This window comes from Budorcas taxicolor, chromosome 1 (genome assembly GCF_023091745.1).
Source record: "Budorcas taxicolor isolate Tak-1 chromosome 1, Takin1.1, whole genome shotgun sequence".
NCBI classification, from domain to species: Eukaryota; Metazoa; Chordata; class Mammalia; order Artiodactyla; family Bovidae; genus Budorcas; species Budorcas taxicolor.
Window position 1 is genome coordinate 3,763,161 of NC_068910.1, and position 17,818 is coordinate 3,780,978.

Genomic DNA, 17,818 nt, shown 5'->3' on the forward strand with positions numbered 1-17,818 from the left:
CATTTTTAAATTTCTGATGCAAATAGATTGCACTGGTTCTCTAAAGAGCCCTTCCAAGGGTGTTCCCAAGAAAAATATTTGTAGGATTCCCCAGAGAGACAGGTACACTCTGACCAATTCATTCCTTTCTCTGCTTTCAGCTGACTCTGCCCACGTTCCCTGTGGTGGTGAAGATCGGCCATGCTCACTCGGGCATGGGCAAGGTAAGGCCAGAGCTGCTGTGTTCTGGGGTTGTGAGGCCGCAATGGGAGCTTTTCCGGGAGCCCAGTTGTGGACTGTTCTTCTGCCTCAGTTGCTGATGAATTCTTTCTGAGGCGAAGATGATATGGCCCCTCTGAAACCATGAGTGTTACCCAGACAGGCCTCTTGCAGCAAGCAGAGTGCAGGCCACCAGACTGTCCCTGTGCTCTTTGCAGCAGATATGGCTCCCAAGCCCTGGGAAGGGAAGCTCAAGAGTGGGGACCTCCTAGGGAGATGTGGCACCCAGGTTTGCCTCTGGGTGTGAGCGTCGTGATGAGCCTGGAGGCCCAGGGCTCTTGTGACTCTCAGTGTGTGTGTGTGTGTGTGTGTGTGTGTGCACGCACGCGAACCTCCCTTTCTGCCTCTCTGCCTTCCTCCACCATTAGGTCAAAGTGGAAAACCACTACGACTTCCAGGACATTGCCAGCGTGGTGGCCCTCACCCAGACCTACGCCACCGCAGAGCCTTTCATTGATGCCAAGTATGACATCCGGGTCCAGAAGATAGGCACCAACTACAAGGCTTACATGTGAGTGGGGTGGGGGCCGCCGGACACCCGTCTCCTCAGCTCAGGGACGATGCTCAGCCTCCAGGCAGCAGCCAGCTCTCAGTTTCGCCTCCCCTGGCCCCACAAGGTAGAGAACACAGGGAGGGCGCCATGCACATCGGGGAGTCTTGGCCTGGCTTCCTTTCAAGGCAGATGAGGGGTTATTTTCATTTGCCTCTAAGTGAAACCCGACGCTCTCCTCAGTTGTGAGCAGACTGGAGTAGTCGCAGTAGTAGACAGACGTGTGGTTTGTCACCAGCGGTCATCACAGAGGTTTTTGTATCACATACACTTGTGGCAGATATCTCTAAATACCAATTACTTTTGTCACTACTTACAAGTCATGGGAGTTAGACTTGCAGCTACATTCATACCTGTAAACACATTTGTTACTTTCAGAAAAAGACATATTTTTACACTAATCAGAGATTTATTGTTTTTGATAACTTTTTTGATAATTACTTTAAATCATTGAGTTCTTTTGCTGTCCTGTGTATTTTATTTTACACTTATACACCTTCAGTATTTTGTACATCGAAAGGAATTTGTAGGCTTCACGAGGCTGCCAGAGCACAGAAAAAGCTAAGAAACTATAAACATGTAGCCCTGTAGACACTACAGAGCGTGAAAACCTTGTGGTTATGAGAATAGGTGATTGTTCCATGTAACTGCGTCCATTTACCAAAATGAGAAGGGAAAGGCTTCCTGCAATAGAATTGAGAAAAAGAAAAGATTTCAAGACTACCCGATCTTCTGAAATATACATCCAAACACAAATGGCTTACAAGTCCAATTTTGGAAATAGTAACTTCACGTTTTCCCTGATAACGCAGTTGGTAAAGAACCCGCCTGCAATGCAGGAGACCCCAGTTCGATTCCTGGATTGGGAAGATACCATGGAGAAGGGAAAGGCTACCCAGTATTCTGGCCTGGAGAATTCCATGGACATGGGGTCAAAAAGAGTCTGACACGACTGAGCAACTTTCACTTTGACTTCAACTTCACACTTTAAAAAAAATTTCAGGTAGTATTTTCCTTCCAAAGAAAGAACATTACAATCTATGAATGTGACCTTTGCCACTCTGGACTTGAGCTCACAGCAGGGTGGAGCAGTTTCCCTCCTCTTCACCCACCTATTTTCATTTTTCTTCCCTTGTCTTTCTTTTTAGGGTTTATACTCCCTGCCCCTCAAGAGAGTTAGGAGCCCTGTCCCTGTGCGCCCTTGTAACCTCTCGCACACCTCTAGCTGAGCACTCTTTACCCATGGGCGTTTGTCAGGGTGGAGCAGTTTCCCTTCACCCACCTATTTTCATTTTTCTTCCCTTGTCTTTCTTTTTAGGGTTTATACTCCCTGCCCCTCGGGAGAGTTAGGAGCCCCCTCCCTGTGCGCCCTTCTTGTAACCTCTCGCACACCTCTAGCTGAGCACTCTTCACCCATGGGCATTTGTACTACGCTCCTCTGCGCTCTCTGAGTGATAATGACAGAGTCACGCTGCAGCCCTGCTTCCTTGTGCAGACTCGTAGGGGGCACCCAATAAATACGCAGAGAGAAGCCCTGTGGGGAACTGAGGCACAGAATCCTTTTTGCAACTTTATTGACCAGATTCCTACTTTCTGAGTTAATCATTTTTTATGTAAAGCTATTCTGCTTCAGAAAGGAGTTTAAGGTTGCTTTAAAATTACACACAACGTGGGACTTCCCTGGTGGTCCAGTGGTTAGGACTCTGCACTCTCACTGCTGAAGGCCTGGGTTCCGTCCCTTGTCAGAGAACTAAGATCCCAAGTGCTGTGCATGGCCGAGTAAATAAATAAATAAAATAAGGAAGTATGCACAATATAAGACAGGAAGATGCAGGTTCAATCCCTGGGTCAGGAAGATCCCCTGGAGGAAGAAATGGCAACCCACTCCAGTATTCTTGCCTGCGAAATCCCATGGACAGAGGAGCCTGATTGGGTACAGTCCATGGGGTCTCAAAGGGTTGGACACAGCTTAACACAATTTAAAAGACCATTATAAAAACTAGCTAAAAGCAGTAGGAAAAGCCATGATTTTGGCACTGATGAAAGCTGATTTCCTATCCTTTAATTTTAAAATTCCATAAATAAAAAAGCATCGATGATAGCAGAGCAAGAGTGTCTTGATCCTTAAAAGGAGGCACCACATTTTTAAAGATTGGGGTTTCTGAAAACTACTTAAATGGAGCATAAGAAAAGAGAATCCCCAACCATTGATGAGGGGTAAGCGATGAGAGCAGCTTTAGAAAATATTCACTTACCTTTTTTACTTGTGAGGGACTGTCAGTTATTTGGGCGAATGTTTAGGTTCTCTCGCCTCCTCTTCCCCAAACTTTGGGCCATCTTCTTGCTCTCAGAAGAAGGAACTGACCTGACAGTAGCCAAGGTAAGGACTGAGATTCTTCCCTTCTCCCCGAGCCCTCACCTAGAGACCAGGAGATGGCTAGGCTTGGTGGGAAGAGTGCACTGCCCCTGCTGTCTGACAGTCAGCAATAATGTGGGTCCCTCTATGGACGTCGGATGGCCTGTGAGTCCTGAGTGGCCATTAAGCTGTCCCTGAATGGCTTCTTAGGTTCCCCTCTGCTCCCATGTGCCCCCCGTCATGGATCTGTGCCTGGCATCCCATTGTTAGAGAGAGCTGTGAAGTGTAAGGGGCTTTAATATTACTCACTCAAAAGTTCCTGACACCCTATTATGGACCATGGCCTTGCGCTGCGGACAAGGAAGTGAGGGACTCTGCCCAGCCTGGTCACAGGAGCACACCTGTGAACCACCAGTGCTGGGAAGACAGCATCACTTTCACTCTGATCTGTCCTTGTGTTTCTGTTCACATAGAGCAAGCCACTCAGCTGTGAGCTGTTCATCTTTTCTGAACTAAGCAGTGGGGTATAGGGGAAAGCAAAACCCAATGAGGGAACCAAGAGTCCTGGGCTTGTTGTTTAGTCACTAAGTCGCATTCGACTCTGCGATTCCAGGAACTGCTGCACACCAGGCTTCCCTGTCCTTCACTATCTCCTGGAATTTGCTCAGACTTATGTCCTTTGAGTTGTTGATGCCATCCAAGCATCTCATCCTCTGCTGCCCGTTTCTCCTCTTGCCTTCAATCATTCCCAGTATCAAGGTCTTTTCCAATGAGTTGCCTCTTTGCATCAGGTGGTCAAAGGATTGGAGCTTCAGTTTCAGCACCAGTCCTTCCAATGAATATTCAGGGTTGATTTCTTTTAGGATTGACTGATTTGATCTCCCTGTAGTCCAAGGGACTCTCAAGAGTCTTCTCCAGCACCACAGTTGGAAAGCATCAATTCTTTGGCACACAACCTTCTTTATGGACCAACTCTCATGTCCATACATGACTACATCCATACATACACGCCTTGATGTATGGACCTTTGTCAGCAAAGTAATGTCTCTGCTTTTTTGATATGCTCTCTAGGTTTGTCATAGCTTTTCTTCCAAGGAGAAAGCATCTTCTACTAATTCATGGCTGCAGTCACCATCCACAGTGATTTTGGAGCCCAGGAGAAGAAAATCTGTCACTGTTTCCACTTTTCCCCATCTATTTGCCATGAAGTGATGGAGCTGGATGCCATGACCTTAGTTTTTTCAATGTTGAATTTTAAGCCAGCTTTTTCACTCTCTTCTTTCATCCTCATCAAGAAGCTCTTTAGTTCCTCTTTGTTTTCTGCCGTTAGAGTGGTATCATCTGCATATCTGAGATTGTTGATGTTTCTCCCGGCAATCTAGATTCCAGCTTGTGATTCATCCAGCCTGGCATTTCACATGAGGTACTCTGCATATAAATTAAATAAACAGGGTGACATACAGCCTTGATGTACTCCTTTCCCAGTTTGGAACCAGTCTGTTGTTCCATGTCCAGTTTTAACTGTTACTTCTTGACATGCATACAGGTTTCTCAGAAGACAAGTAAGGTGGTCTGGTAGTCCCATCTCTTTAAGAATTTTCCACAGTTTGTTGTGATCCACACAGTCAAAGGCTTTAGCGTAGCCAGTAATGTAGAAGCAGATGTTTTTCTGTAATTCCCTTACTTTTTCTATGATCCAACAGATGTTGATGATTTGGTCTCTGTTTCCTCTGCCTTTTCTAAATTCAGCTTGTACATCTGAAAGTTCATGTTCTGGTGAAGCGTAGCTTGAAAGATTTTGAACATTACCTTGCTAGCATGTGAACCTAGTTTGACTAGATATACAATCTTGGATGAGTCAGCTAACCTTTCTGAGTCTCAGTCTCCATGTCTGTAAAGCGGGGGCAAAAATTGCAGCCTACTCACACCAGGGAATTTTCAGTGAGGCTCTGATGAGGGATTTGGGATGGAGCAGCCTCGGAAGGGAATCAGCACTGTACAGATGTGAGGTGTTGTCACTGCCGTAAGGGTCGGCTCTCTGGGCTGGCACAGGGCTCTGAAGAACCTGCCACATGTCTTGGTTTCCCAGTGTCTGGTATCGGATCTCCAGGGAGGATACTCCTGAGAACTGCTGAGCAGAGAATCACATCATCAGTCTCCTGTCATAGTGAGTGACAAGGCCAGCATGTGGTAGGGAGTGACCGGGCTTTGTCAGTGGATAAGCGTGGCTTTCCTGTCCCTGGGCCATCCCCTTCCTCTTGAATGTGTCTCTGTGAGGACTAATTTATAGTTTACTTAAAACCTGTATAATTTGGTCCTCATGGCAACTCTGTGTTTACACAAGGATAAAGAAGGCTCAGAGAGGTGAGGTGATTCACCCAAGGTCCCCCAGCCAGTCAAGAGCAAATCCAGAACCAGAAACCAGGTCAATTGCCTCCTCCTTAGTCCAAGACCAACTGAGTCTGTCTGACACGTGGCCACAGATGGAGGACGCAGGGCAGAAGAGAGGGCTTGGGGACTTGACTCCATGGGCTCCACGTGAGGGACGAGGCAGCTTAAGCCTGAAGAGGCCAACCGGCTTGTCCAGAGCCACAGTACCGATAGGGTAGGCCCTCAGTGTTAACTGTTGAAAGAATAAGTGAGCTAGTAAGGAAGCCACAGGAAGACACTCACTGGAGCCTTGAGGGTGTGTCCAGGGTCAATAGAATTCAGCTTGTGCATACCAAGTCAGCCCAGATACCAAGTGGGTAGGCTGATGGGAATACTAGACACAATTCGTTGTTGTTGTTTAGTTGCTCAGTTGTGTCTGACTCTTTGCAATCCCATGGACTGCAGCATGCCAGGCTTCCCTGTCCTTTACTATCTCCCGGAGTTTGCCAAACTCATGTCCATTGAGTCAGTGACGCCATCCAACACCTCTGCCACCCTCTTGTCCTCCTGCCCTCAGTCTTTCCCAGCACCAGGGTCTTTTCCAATGAGTCAACTTTTCGCATCAGGTGGCCAAAGTACAAGACACAATATATATCCTCAAGTGGTTAATAGATTTGTGGACAGAAGACTTAGCTCAGATAACTAAAGTAAAAAGTAGACACAGGATTTGAAGAGTGGTGGAGGCAAAGTCCTCTAGGAATTGTAAGGAGAGCAAGTGCTCATCAGGTTGAAAAGATCAGGGAAGACTCCAGGGCACCAGGGCAACCTGGGCTGGACCCTTGTAGAAAGGAGGAGAGTATTACGGTTGAGGGGTTGGCAGCAGAAGCCCGGCTCTCAGGTCAGCAGACAGGCCCCCAGGCTCTGGGTGGGAGAGGCAGGTGGGGACAGCAACCATGAGCTGTCACTTGGTGGGGCCTTGTTGCAGGAGGACGTCAATTTCAGGGAACTGGAAGACAAATACTGGCTCTGCAATGCTGGAGCAGATCGCCATGTCAGACCGGTGAGTGAGGGGAGGGGTGCAGCTCCCCTGTCTGGGGAGGGCGGCTTCCATAGAAGAGGAGATGTAAAAAATGAGTCCGGCCCAAAGGGAGCCTCTAGTCTAGCCAGACAGATGGAACACAAAGGCCCAAACACCCAGTTAAGAAGATCAAGCAGGACTGGAGATATGATGGAGAATGATGGAGATAAAGACTGGACTTGCCATCGACGCTCCAGGGCAGGAGGAGTTACTGTGGGCTGAGCAGCTGCGGGAGGCTGCCTAGAATAGGTGAGACCTGCTCTAAGCTTGGGAAGGTGCAGAGGGCCCAGAGAGCAAAGCAAGAGGGTGCGTAGATAAGGCAGTGTGCTTGATTCACGGGGGAGGGCTGGGGGTGCGGCCAGGAGAGGTAGAGGCCGCCAGGATCGCATGACCACAAGCGGGCTAGGTGGGAGCTAGTGCCCCGGCCTCTGGACACTTTCCCCTACCCTACTCCAGGTACAAGCTGTGGGTGGACACCTGCTCTGAGATGTTCGGTGGCCTGGATATCTGTGCCGTCAAAGCTGTGCATGGCAAAGATGGCAAAGACTATATTTTTGAGGTAAGTCTGGCCCAAAGAGTATCTCAGTAAGAGAAGAGCCCCAGGGCTGGAGGCCAAGCTCTTGGCTTGAGAGCTGCACGGGTGCACGGACTGCAGTTAGGTTAGAGTCTCCTGAGCCACGGGAAGGTTCCCAGGTGACGCAGCTGGAGAGTGTGCAGAGCCAAACAGCTGCCAGTAGAGCTGTGGACTCTAACCAGCCAGGCTGACCCACACCACTGGTGGGAGATGCCAGACCCGCGTCTCTGGGTCCTAGCCTGCCACTCCTCCAGGAAGCCTTCAGTGGATGTGCCATTCTTAGTCTCAGGAAGCTGGCCTTGGGAATCACTGGGTCCAGTCTGCTCTGCCAGTGAGAGAATGGAGGCCTGATGCCACAAGCAAAGCCACACAGTGAGTCGGTGTCTCAGCTTGGCTAGAACTCAGGTCTCCTGGATGCAGGAGATTCTTCTTAGCTCTTCTCTGAGCCCTGGAGACACTTGACTCAGTCTGGGCCTCTGGCGCAACCTTGCTGACCCTTTTCCAATGTTAGAGGGAGAGTCAGTGGCCATATGTGTCCTTCACACACATTCCTGTCCAGTCTTCCTGAGAGTAGGAGAGGCTCCTTGCCAGGAGTTGGTAGTATTTACAGAGGATTCATGTCTGGAGCCCAAAGTGGGCTTCAGAATCTACTCCATGGCCTGCTCAGCATGTAACTTCTACATGGTCATACCACCCTCCTCTTGGTGGGCCTTGGTTTTCTTATCCCTGAATGAGAGAGTTGAACTACGGAGTCTGCGATCCTGGGCAGGCAGACACTTCCTAAAGGAGGAAAACATCGATCTGGATCTTGAGGTACAGGAGGAATTGGCTTGGTGGTGAAAGTGAAGGCATCCCAGGTCATGAGCAAAGGCAGGAAGCCAGTCGTTTAATGGGCACAGTATCAGTGGGGACAGAGGTTGTGTGGGAGAAGAGTCACAGAGGAGAGAACTGCCTTCTAACCAGCGTTAAGGGCATGGCCTTCCATGTTCCTGCTCCCCTGTCTGTCAGCCTCAGAGCCCGGAGCTGGACTGTCTGCCTGCCCTCTGCCTCTCCCCACCACCCTCAGTCGCCAGACTAAAGTCCCACTGAGCCCTGACCTGCATGAAGTCTGGGGAGGCCCAAGGCCAAGGCTGCAGGAGAAGGGAACGGAGGCATGCAAAGGAGCATGCCTCCAACTGAAGACACAAGCACCCACTTCACCCCAACCTACCTCTGCTGGCTTAAGTCCTGCTTGTTCTGAAAGACTGTCCCAGGCCGTGGATGTCTCCTTTCCTAACCAGGTTCCCTTCCTCCCCCAGGTCATGGACTGTAGTATGCCGCTGATCGGGGAGCACCAGGTGGAGGACAGACAACTCATCACTGAGCTGGTCATCAGCAAGATGAACCAGCTGCTGTCGAGGACCCCTGTCCTCTCTCCTCAGAGACCCTTAACCACCCAGCAGCCACAGGTAAGCAGGGAGGAGACACAAGGGCAGCCAGGAACCCTTGCCTAGCCCACTGCTCCAGATGGCAGTGGCTCTAGGACGGAGCAGAGGTCAGATGCCCACAGGTCTGGGTGGGCTCTCTGGAGTCTTTTCCTTCTCCCTCTTTTTCCCTTCCCTCCCCTCTGGACACCTGATTATCTTCCATCACCCCTTATAGAAACCTTCTCATCAGCAGTCTGCAGGATCAGCTGTATAACTGTCCAGAGATGGAGTATCAGATCCCTCCCCTCTGAACTTGAGGACTCCAGGGAGCCAAGCCCTGTTCCCTCTGGAACTTGTCACCTGGAGTTCTCTGAGGAAGGGCTGGGTCAGGTCTCATTAGCTGCTCAGTGCCTGAGAGATCTGTCACACTTGTAGAGAAAGAAGGGTGTTTCTGAGACGCCTGCTGGTCTGGAGAGGGGGAGAGTCGGGTCCCTCATTCTGGGAGAGAGTGACAGGTAGAATTCAAATAAGAACTCTGCTTTCCTCCCTAGGGGAGACCAGGCAACTTCCTAGTTGCCTGTGGTGTGTGACTCAAGTCAGTCACATCCGCAATGACAGTACTCCAGCCACAGGTCTAGTGGGAGATCCACACTGAAGCTTTTGTGAAACCTCAAGCCCTGTGGCTCTAGAGTGGGCCAAAGAAAGGCAGGGACCCTTGGCCTGAGGGCCTTTAGTCCATCTAGGATGTAGCTCCTTTTTCAAAAATACTGCCAAACTCTTCCCTCCACTGTGTAACAGAGTTGTAACAGCTTGGAACAGTGAATCCAAGAACTGAGTCCTAGTCTAGCTCCAAACAGCTGTATGACTTTGGGGGGAAGTTACTGCCCTTTTTAGGGTTCAGGTTTTATCATTTGTAAATGAAAATCTCTCAGCAATCTTGCTTTCAAGATCCTACTTCAAACATTCAAGGAGGTGGAGTCGAACTCAGAATGTGGGCTTTGATGCAAGAACTCTCCAAGTTTGATAGTTTACTGGCTTTGTGACCTTGAACAAGGACTGCATCTCTGACTCAGGAGAGATCTGAACAATAGCACCTTTATTCTAGGGTTGTTATAAGGATCAAATAAAGCAAAGAATATAAACTGTGGCATAGCATATCATAAATGCTCAATAAAGGCTACCTGTGTTATTACGCAAGTAGGCAGCCTCTGGGTGTAGGTTCCCTCCAGTCTTCGGCTTTGAGGTCATCTCTCCCTTTTCTAAAGATCAGTGCTTTGCTGGGATTATGCTGCAATCAAGAGCCAAGTAATTGGATTCTTGAAATCGTATGGTAAGAAAGAAGAAAAGGAGGGGGGGAAAAGTATAAACTTGTCTGGTTTATTTAGTATAGAAGCAAATTACCTCCACATTTATCTTCTCATCATTTGAGCATCGCCGGATCATAGCATAGAAACACAGTTTACAGTCATAACAATGGACCTGAACCCTCAGGAAAGGATTGCATTTTAGTCAGTGTTTCATACTCTGGTTAAGAAGGCCAGAAACATAATGCATAAGAAGTGTTTCTGTAGAAAATGACTAAGATAAAACAACATGGCAAGCGGTAAGTCAGTACCCTCTCTTGATCTGTCTCCTCCGCCCTTTCTCCACCCCCTATTAATACAAGATGATATCTAAATACCTTTTGAGCTTTAAAGATCTCTCTGAGTAGAATTCTCCTTCCATCCTGACTGATGCTGGATAGATGAGAGCTTATGGGCCAATGTATGTCTGTGCTGTCTTTGTGCCCAAGTTGAGAGTAGCCCCATGAGGCGGGATGTCGCCACAGATTGGCGCTTGCGTGTGTTACACACCGTCCGTAGGGCTTCGCTGGCAGCCCAGATGGTAAAGAATCTGCCTGCAGTGGAGGAGATCAGGGTTCAGCCCCTGGGCCAGGAACACCTCATGGAGAAGGGAATGGCTACCTGCTCCAGTATTCTTGCCTGGAGAATTCCACGGACAGAGGAGCCTGGCAGGCATCCATCTCCATGGATGGCAGAGTCAGACACACTGAGCCACTAACACTTTCACATCTTAGATGGCTCATGCTGTGGGGGCCTCTAAACAAGTACAAAAATCTGTTCCTGTGCTTTAGGAATATAGTCACCAGATAATTATATAGGGTAATTAGGGTAACACACCTTAGTTGCTTGTTAGAGTTACAAGCCCATTATTTAACTATTGTGCTTAACTAGAGGTGATAGAAAGATTTTCCTGGTTGAAATAATATCAGGCCTGCAGTAGATTTTATGATTTAGTAAATCTGATGGCATTACTGTGTCTTCTGGTCCTAGCTGTCTCAGGGATGGGATTGGCAGGTGGTTGCTCATTCCTGCTCTATAGGAAGAGTGACAAGAGTCCCCTTTCCCCCTGGCCCTCTGAGAAATCTGAGTATCTGGTAGCTGCTTAAAGAATTTCTGACAGAGTAAGACAGCCAATGTTGCCCAGGCAAGATAAGCAACAGTGGGCTGCTCTGAGGCCCTGTGAAGGTCCCTTTAGGACTTTTATATATGTGTGCACACCCTCTTGCCTCCTACAGCAAAATCATCCTGACTAGACTGAAGGCTATGCCGAGGGCCAGGAGACCTGAGTTCAGTCTGTTCTTGCCACTGACTCATGAGGTCGCCTTGGGTAGATTTCCTTTTCTTTCTCTGTCTCAGCATCTCTGTGTGTAAAAGGAAGGGCTGAACCAAGAAATTCACTAAGATCTTTTCTAGCAATAAAATTTAATTATTTGAAAATTATAGTAACAAAGAAAGACTTTCTCCCTAAAAAAGTGTTTTCACCCAATGAAAGCATTGATTCTTCTTTCATGTGATTCCCTTACTTTGTGAACATTAAATACTTCAACTTAAATATTTTAAAGAGAAACCCTTCAGAGTCAAGGCAGGAAACCTGGTAAGGAATGAGCTTCCCTAAACACAGGGACACCTGTAAAAATTCCGTACAGCAAAGCCCTTGTGGCTTCAGGGCGAGTTATTATCCACTGAGCTTCACAGTTGAAGTTACAACAGGATATTACAGAAAGCACAGTGTGCTGGGAGTCAAGACACTGAGGGGCCAGTCTCCCTCTGCCAGGATGTTACGTGACTGTGGGTGAGTCACTTCCCACCTCTGGACCTGCTTCCTCACCTGTGAAATGGAACTGGGATAGACAATCTTTAGATCCCTTTCAGTTCTGAGGTCATGTGAAACCTGAAGTCAGCCCACCTGTGAAATCCACAGACCACCCTTACCCCTGCCACGAGCAGAAAGTTTAGACACTCCCCCAAACCACCCTCAGGTTTGAGAATTCTCTGGAGGGACTCACAGAACTTCCTGAAAGCCACTGTACTCACAGGTGCATTATGGGAAAGGACACAGATGCAAAAATAAAGGCCCGAGAGTTCCGAACCCAGAGCCTCTTTTGTCCTTAGGATGTGTTAGTCTCTGGCTTCTGTCTCTGATGCGGCGCCAGGAGTGTTGCCAACCAGGGAAGCTCACCTGAACTCCAGTGTTCAGGGGTTTTGAGGGTTTCATTTCATAAGCTTGCTTGATTGATTGATCATTTCCTTGAACTCTGGCGTCTCCAACTTTCCCCTCCCTGGAGGTCAGTCTAATACCACAGGGCCTGAGGGGCCCACCCTGAGTCACCTCATTATCATGCACCATCAAGGGTGGTCTGAGGGGGGCCCCCACCTTGAATAACAAAGACACTCCTGTCACTCAGGAAATTCCAAAGAGTGTAGAGGCTACTTCCCAAGGCAGGGAGGGGGGTTGTGAATAAAGGCCAGATCTTTCTTTGGGCAAGGCCAAATTCTTTACTGCATACATAATTAAATTAATTTAGCAAATGTCTCTCAAATACTCTCAAGCCTTATTTGTCTGTGTTTTCTCTGACCAGCATAGGCCTAGGCCAAAGTACGTGCTTAAAATTAGTTAGTAGACTTGAGTCGACAGGGATAAATGCAGCATCTTCGTACCGTCCTAGCTCATGCCCACCATGCCCTCACCACACCTTTATACTAGCTGCGTCCTCTCTCTGACGTACTCTTTCTGTATTTTTGCATGGCTGGCTCCTTTGAGATCATATAACTGGTTCTTCCTCAACTGCTGTGTCTCAGGTCTGGCAGAGGCATCCTGGCTACACGAAGGAGCAGTGTAGGCGTGGTCTGCCCAGTACAGTCAGTCGTGGGTAGAAAAGTCCAACAACAGTAACAAAACCAAGTCTGTCTGCTTTTTCATTATCACTATGTGGTGGCCATTCTATATAAATGACAGTGATAAACCACTCCCACTTACTTATCCCTTGATCTGTCAGTGCAATACATATTTGTTGGATGAATTCCAGTTGGAATACGTTTCTTTAACAGCCTTAGCAGCGCACTGGACTTGGGTTGGAGGTCTTCTGAATGAATTTGGTAGAGTCCAAATGGAAGAGATGCAAACCAAAGCGAGTTTACTTGGGCCTCAGCCAGGGCTTTGAATGGCAATCTGAGCCCATGGGTGCTGCCACTCTTGTCCGTTCCTCACCATCAGGCTCCCCAGTCCTGGCCTCTTTCTTCCGTGGCTCTGGCAGCTCAGGCTGAGAGAGCCTCTGGCCTGTGTCACAAGCCCCAGATGCTGCTTCTTGCCCATATTCTAGGTCAAGACCAGGACAGACTTCAGTTCAGTTCAGTCGCTCAGTCATGTGTGACTGTTTTGACCCCATGGACTGCAGCACACCAGGCTTCCCTGTCCATCACCAACTCCCAGAGCTTGCTCAAATTCATCTCCATCAGGTCAGTGATGCCATCCAACCATTTCATCCTCTGCCTTCCCCTTACTTATGACTAGCCGTCGTTGACTTTTCTCCCTTTCTCCCTCCCTCTCCTTGCCTACAGCTCTCCCATTAGAGCTTTTGTTTGTTTCTGTGACTCTAAAAGAAAGCCTGAAGGAGGTTAGGGGTGGGGGAGGTGAGCAGAGGGCCTCCCTTACCTTGTCAGCCAGCCACCTAAGTGGAGTAATTGTAAGAAGCAGAGAGCCAAGTCATGGGGCTGCGCCCAGGCCAGCTGCTGGGCCCAGTTGAGAGGAATAGGGGCAGGGGTGTGAGAGGCACGCAGTCGCTGAGAGCAGGAGTGAGTGGCAAACCCTTATCATCTTGGCCTCGCCCTGGCTGGCCTGCCAGCTTCAGGGCTGCCCCGAGAGACCCTCTACTTGGAGTGCTGTTCTCAAGGTGGCAGTGACACCTGGTGGCCAGTGCCGGCCAAAACCTCCAGGCTAAATGCCCGCAGAGCCTCCCCTGTCAGGCCTGCTTTCCTCTCCCCTCCTCACTCCCTGTCCGGGGGCCTGTCATCTGGGATCTGAGCTGGGCCTCATCACATCCTGGGTCCCTGGAGGGGGTCTGCTCCTGAGACCCCAGGAGCCACGGGCAGAGCTGCAGGTGGAGAGAGCATTCGGGTCCCACCCGCAGAGAAGGTGTCCTGGGGCTCTTACTCATGTGTCTAGTTGTTGTCATTGCCTGTCACATCGCTCTCCTTTTTATTCCCCAATAAAATCTTCCAGAGCCAAAGGACTGAATTGGTCATGAAGGGATTTCAGACACCCCTGATCTTTCTGTCTGGCTGTGGGTTAGACCCCTGAGGGTCTAAGATGCTAAGATTCAGCCTTTGGAAACATGACTGCGCATAATGTGTCCAGGAAGAACATGAGGCTCTGCCTCCATCTTGAGCTGATCACAGCACACCGCCAGTGTCGCTTCCCATCCGGCAGTCACAGCAAGGCAGGTGCTCAGAGGAGAGAAACCCAGAGGTTGGGGCATTTGGTAGATCTGTCCTATGAGCAGAAGTTAAAAGGGCTAAGCAGCAGAATTCTCAAGGAGCCCGTGACTGCACATCCTCAGCTCTCTGACAGCTGTCATGGGGCAGATCAGATGCCAAAGGCAAACCTATTGGAAGACGTGAGTAAAGTCTCTGATGCTGAGAAAGGAAATGGCTGCTCAGGGAAGCGGTACGTGGCTGCCATGTCACTGCTGATGTCCAAGCCACTCCTCAGGCACATGGTGAAAGGCTGGGCTGGAGGCTAGGGCTTTTGGAGCAGGCGGCTCTCAACAGTCTCCTTCCAGGTCTGAGACACTGTGATCCAGGCCGCTCACTAGCCAGAGGCCTGGGGAAGTGACGAGCATCCCAAATTGAAGGGCTGGCGCCCGGTAACCTCTGGCCCTGGGCTTCTGGTGGGGCATTATGCAAGTCCTTTTTCACTGATTCTCTGGCCTAGAGAGATACTCAGAAATGTTTCCAGCTAGGTCTTTCCAGCTGCAAAGGACTCTGAAGTCTCTTGAGTACAAGGAGACCCGAGATTGAGAAGGGGTCCAAGACTGGAATCTAAAGGGCCAGGCAGTTAGGGAGGAGACACAACTCAGACCCCAAACACAGGCCTCAGAGGGCTTCACTCAGCTCAGAAAAAGTGAATTTCAGGCAAAGAAAGGCCTTCCTGCTTCCCACAGTCGGACCACATTAGGGAATTTTTTTCCCCAGTGAGTATAAGCTGAACATGTGAGATTTGAGGCAGGTTCATATAAAGTCACTAGTGACCAGATCCCTTAACATACTATTCAGGGAAACTGACTATTTTGAGGCTGTCTTAACTTGTAAGGGACATCTTTAATCACTTGTCGCTGACATTCTGACCTCGGGTGACCCAGCCCTCGGGGCCCCCTTAGGCCTCATGGACCACCCCACGGGACCTTTCTTGTGTCCATAGGAAATCTCTGATCATGGGAGGACTGCAGTCCAGGACATGCCTCTGCCCTCAGAGCAGCAGCTCCCCTCACACGAGGAGGAGGAGCAGGTCCCCGGGTGCCTTTTGTAACCTCTCAGCAGAAGGAAGGTGGGCTCTAGGGACCGCAGGAGTGATCCTAGGAAGGTCCCTAGGTGCCTGGAAACATGCTGTCCCCTTTGCTCCAGCTGAACCTACAACCTCCTGACCACATTCCTTCCTGCTGCCTCATTCCCCCTGGGGTCCTGGACCGGGGGAGCAGAGCCTGGGGAGCTGATCAGAATAGCTCGGTGGCGTGTCCAGCGAGAAGCTTGGCCTGGCCTTTTTCCTAGGGCCAGACCCTGAGACCCTTTCCCAATTTCCTGTCTCAGATATGCTGAGCAAGCACAGGCTTTCCTCTGTGGTGGGGGCCGCTGGACTCTGGCCAGCAACCCTCAAGAGTTGAGTCACTCAGTGTCTTTCCTTCCTCAGCTCTCCAGCCTGCTGGGACCTCCGATAGGAGCTCCTCTCTCACAGCTTGTCTGCTGAAAGCCGCAGGCTGGCGAACGAAGGGTGCCTTTGGCACAACTCCACAAATCCTCCTCCATGGACTTGGTTTCTCTCCCAGACTAGTGATTTCCTTTCCAGTCAGCTCAGGAGCTAACATTTACTGTTTTTGAAATGACTTTACTGCATCTTCAGGGACCTTGCTGGAACACGTCAGTGATACACAGAGGGCAGCCCAGCCCCGAGTCCACACCCTACCCTGCCCACCCTGAACTACTGTGCACTGCTTGTGCAGCTGACAGAAAACCGCCAGCAGTGTCTTCTCCACTGATGCGTGAAATCCTACCATTAAAGCTTCACTCCCCTGGACCGATAATTTATTATTATTCAAATAATAGTAATGATGCTCAGATCATTACTTCACCTGGCACTTTGCAGTTTACAAAGCACAGCCATTATTCTGAGCCTCACAGCCTTTCTGTGAGATGCTTTAAGCTGGTGTTTCTGTCTCTGTTTTACATATTAGCAGAGAGAGTGCAAACGATCTGTCCAAGGTCACATAGTTTATAGGCAGGAGAGCTGGGTCTTCTGGCCCCTAGTTCCACAGACACTCTGCAGCGCCCTGCACCGTGCCCTTTGGATGCTCCTCCAGAGCTCAGGGACGGTGAGAAGTGGGGGAGCTGGCCCTGGGGACCCTGTACAGGGGCAGCCCTTGCCCTCCTCCTCCTCAGACTCACACTGAGCCTCCCAACCTGGAGACACCTCCATACTTCAGCTCTCTCTTGCTGTCCCCTCGCTGGCTTCCCTGGTCACCAGCGCTGGTGGCCGTAGCACAGCAGGATCTGAGCCCTGTCAGCTTGAATGGGGAGCAGCAGCCCACTGTCCTCAAACCCTGCGCCTACAGGACGCCTCTGCTCACACCCTGTAGCCTTGGCTTCTTGCTGGGCTCGAGACTCCACAGCTAAGAAAGGCTTGGCTCATACCTCAAAAAAGTACACAGAGGACCTAATTGGGAGCTCAGAGCCTGTAGAAGTCGCCAGAGCCTGTGACTGCAGAACCCCAGCTCCATGCCCCGCCCAACCCCGCTCCTCGGACAAGAGTTTGTCCAGGCTGTTTTGGACACTGCTGCCAGGAGGCTCACTCCTGCCCACGCCACCCCTTGACCTTGATCAAATTCATGTCTGAGTGACTTTGAGCTTCTACCTGGTCCTCGGGGTTTCCCTAGTTATCGCATTTACTCCTTTAGACTTGGCTCATATGGGAAACTGAGACTCAAGAGATTAAGTAACTTGCCCAAAATCACATGAGGGGAGCTGTCATTTTACACTGCTCACCATCCTGGCTGCTCCACGTACCCATTTTATTGCGCTGGTGTCCACCTTTAAAAGAGGCACCCAGACCTGGTGATCACTGCTCTGTCGTGAGGCTTATCCATCCAAAGGGCAGTGGACCGGTGACCTCCTCTTGTTGGGACACTGATGCACCTCCAGCTGCAGCGTTGCCCGCTGACACCTTCTGAGCCTCTTGTCTTTCTGTCAGCCCAGGCTTGTTTGGGGGTTTTCCTTATGCTGCTGCAAGGCCATTTACCCTCCTTCTTTGTGTGCAGCTGAACACAAGCGCTGGACCTCGCATTCTTACCTGTTTGAGTCAACCCAGTTTCCTGAGGGAAATGCTGCTGCTCAGTCTGGCCCCGAGTTCCTGCTGTGGGCTGGCCACAGGCCAGGCTTTGGCAGTGACGCCAGAGTGGCCAGACTTCTGTGGAATTCAGCATCCCAGGCGGCTCTTGGTGACTGGAGACAGATTCTGTGGTAGCCAAACCCCACAGGGAGCAGGCCCTCAGCCCCAGCAGACAGAAGGCTTGAGGGTGGGGCCAGAGAGTCTTAGCCTGGCAAGGGCCAGTCCTGGGGGACTCTCCTCCCTCCTCTCATCACCCTTGGGAAGTCTTCAGTCCACAAGCTCCACGGGG

General features: G+C 50.1%; 1 protein-coding gene across 1 annotated transcript in view; it reads left to right on the top strand.

The window, feature by feature from the left end:
* Positions 1-17,818, top strand: part of SYN2 (synapsin II) — a 147,752-nt gene that overhangs the window by 118,106 nt on the left and 11,828 nt on the right. Inside the window, exons 6-10 of the mRNA XM_052649414.1 lie at positions 141-203; positions 627-769; positions 6,520-6,594; positions 7,069-7,171; positions 8,485-8,634. Coding sequence (XP_052505374.1) covers positions 141-203; positions 627-769; positions 6,520-6,594; positions 7,069-7,171; positions 8,485-8,634 — 534 coding nt within the window. The remainder of the gene's footprint in view (positions 1-140; positions 204-626; positions 770-6,519; positions 6,595-7,068; positions 7,172-8,484; positions 8,635-17,818) is intronic.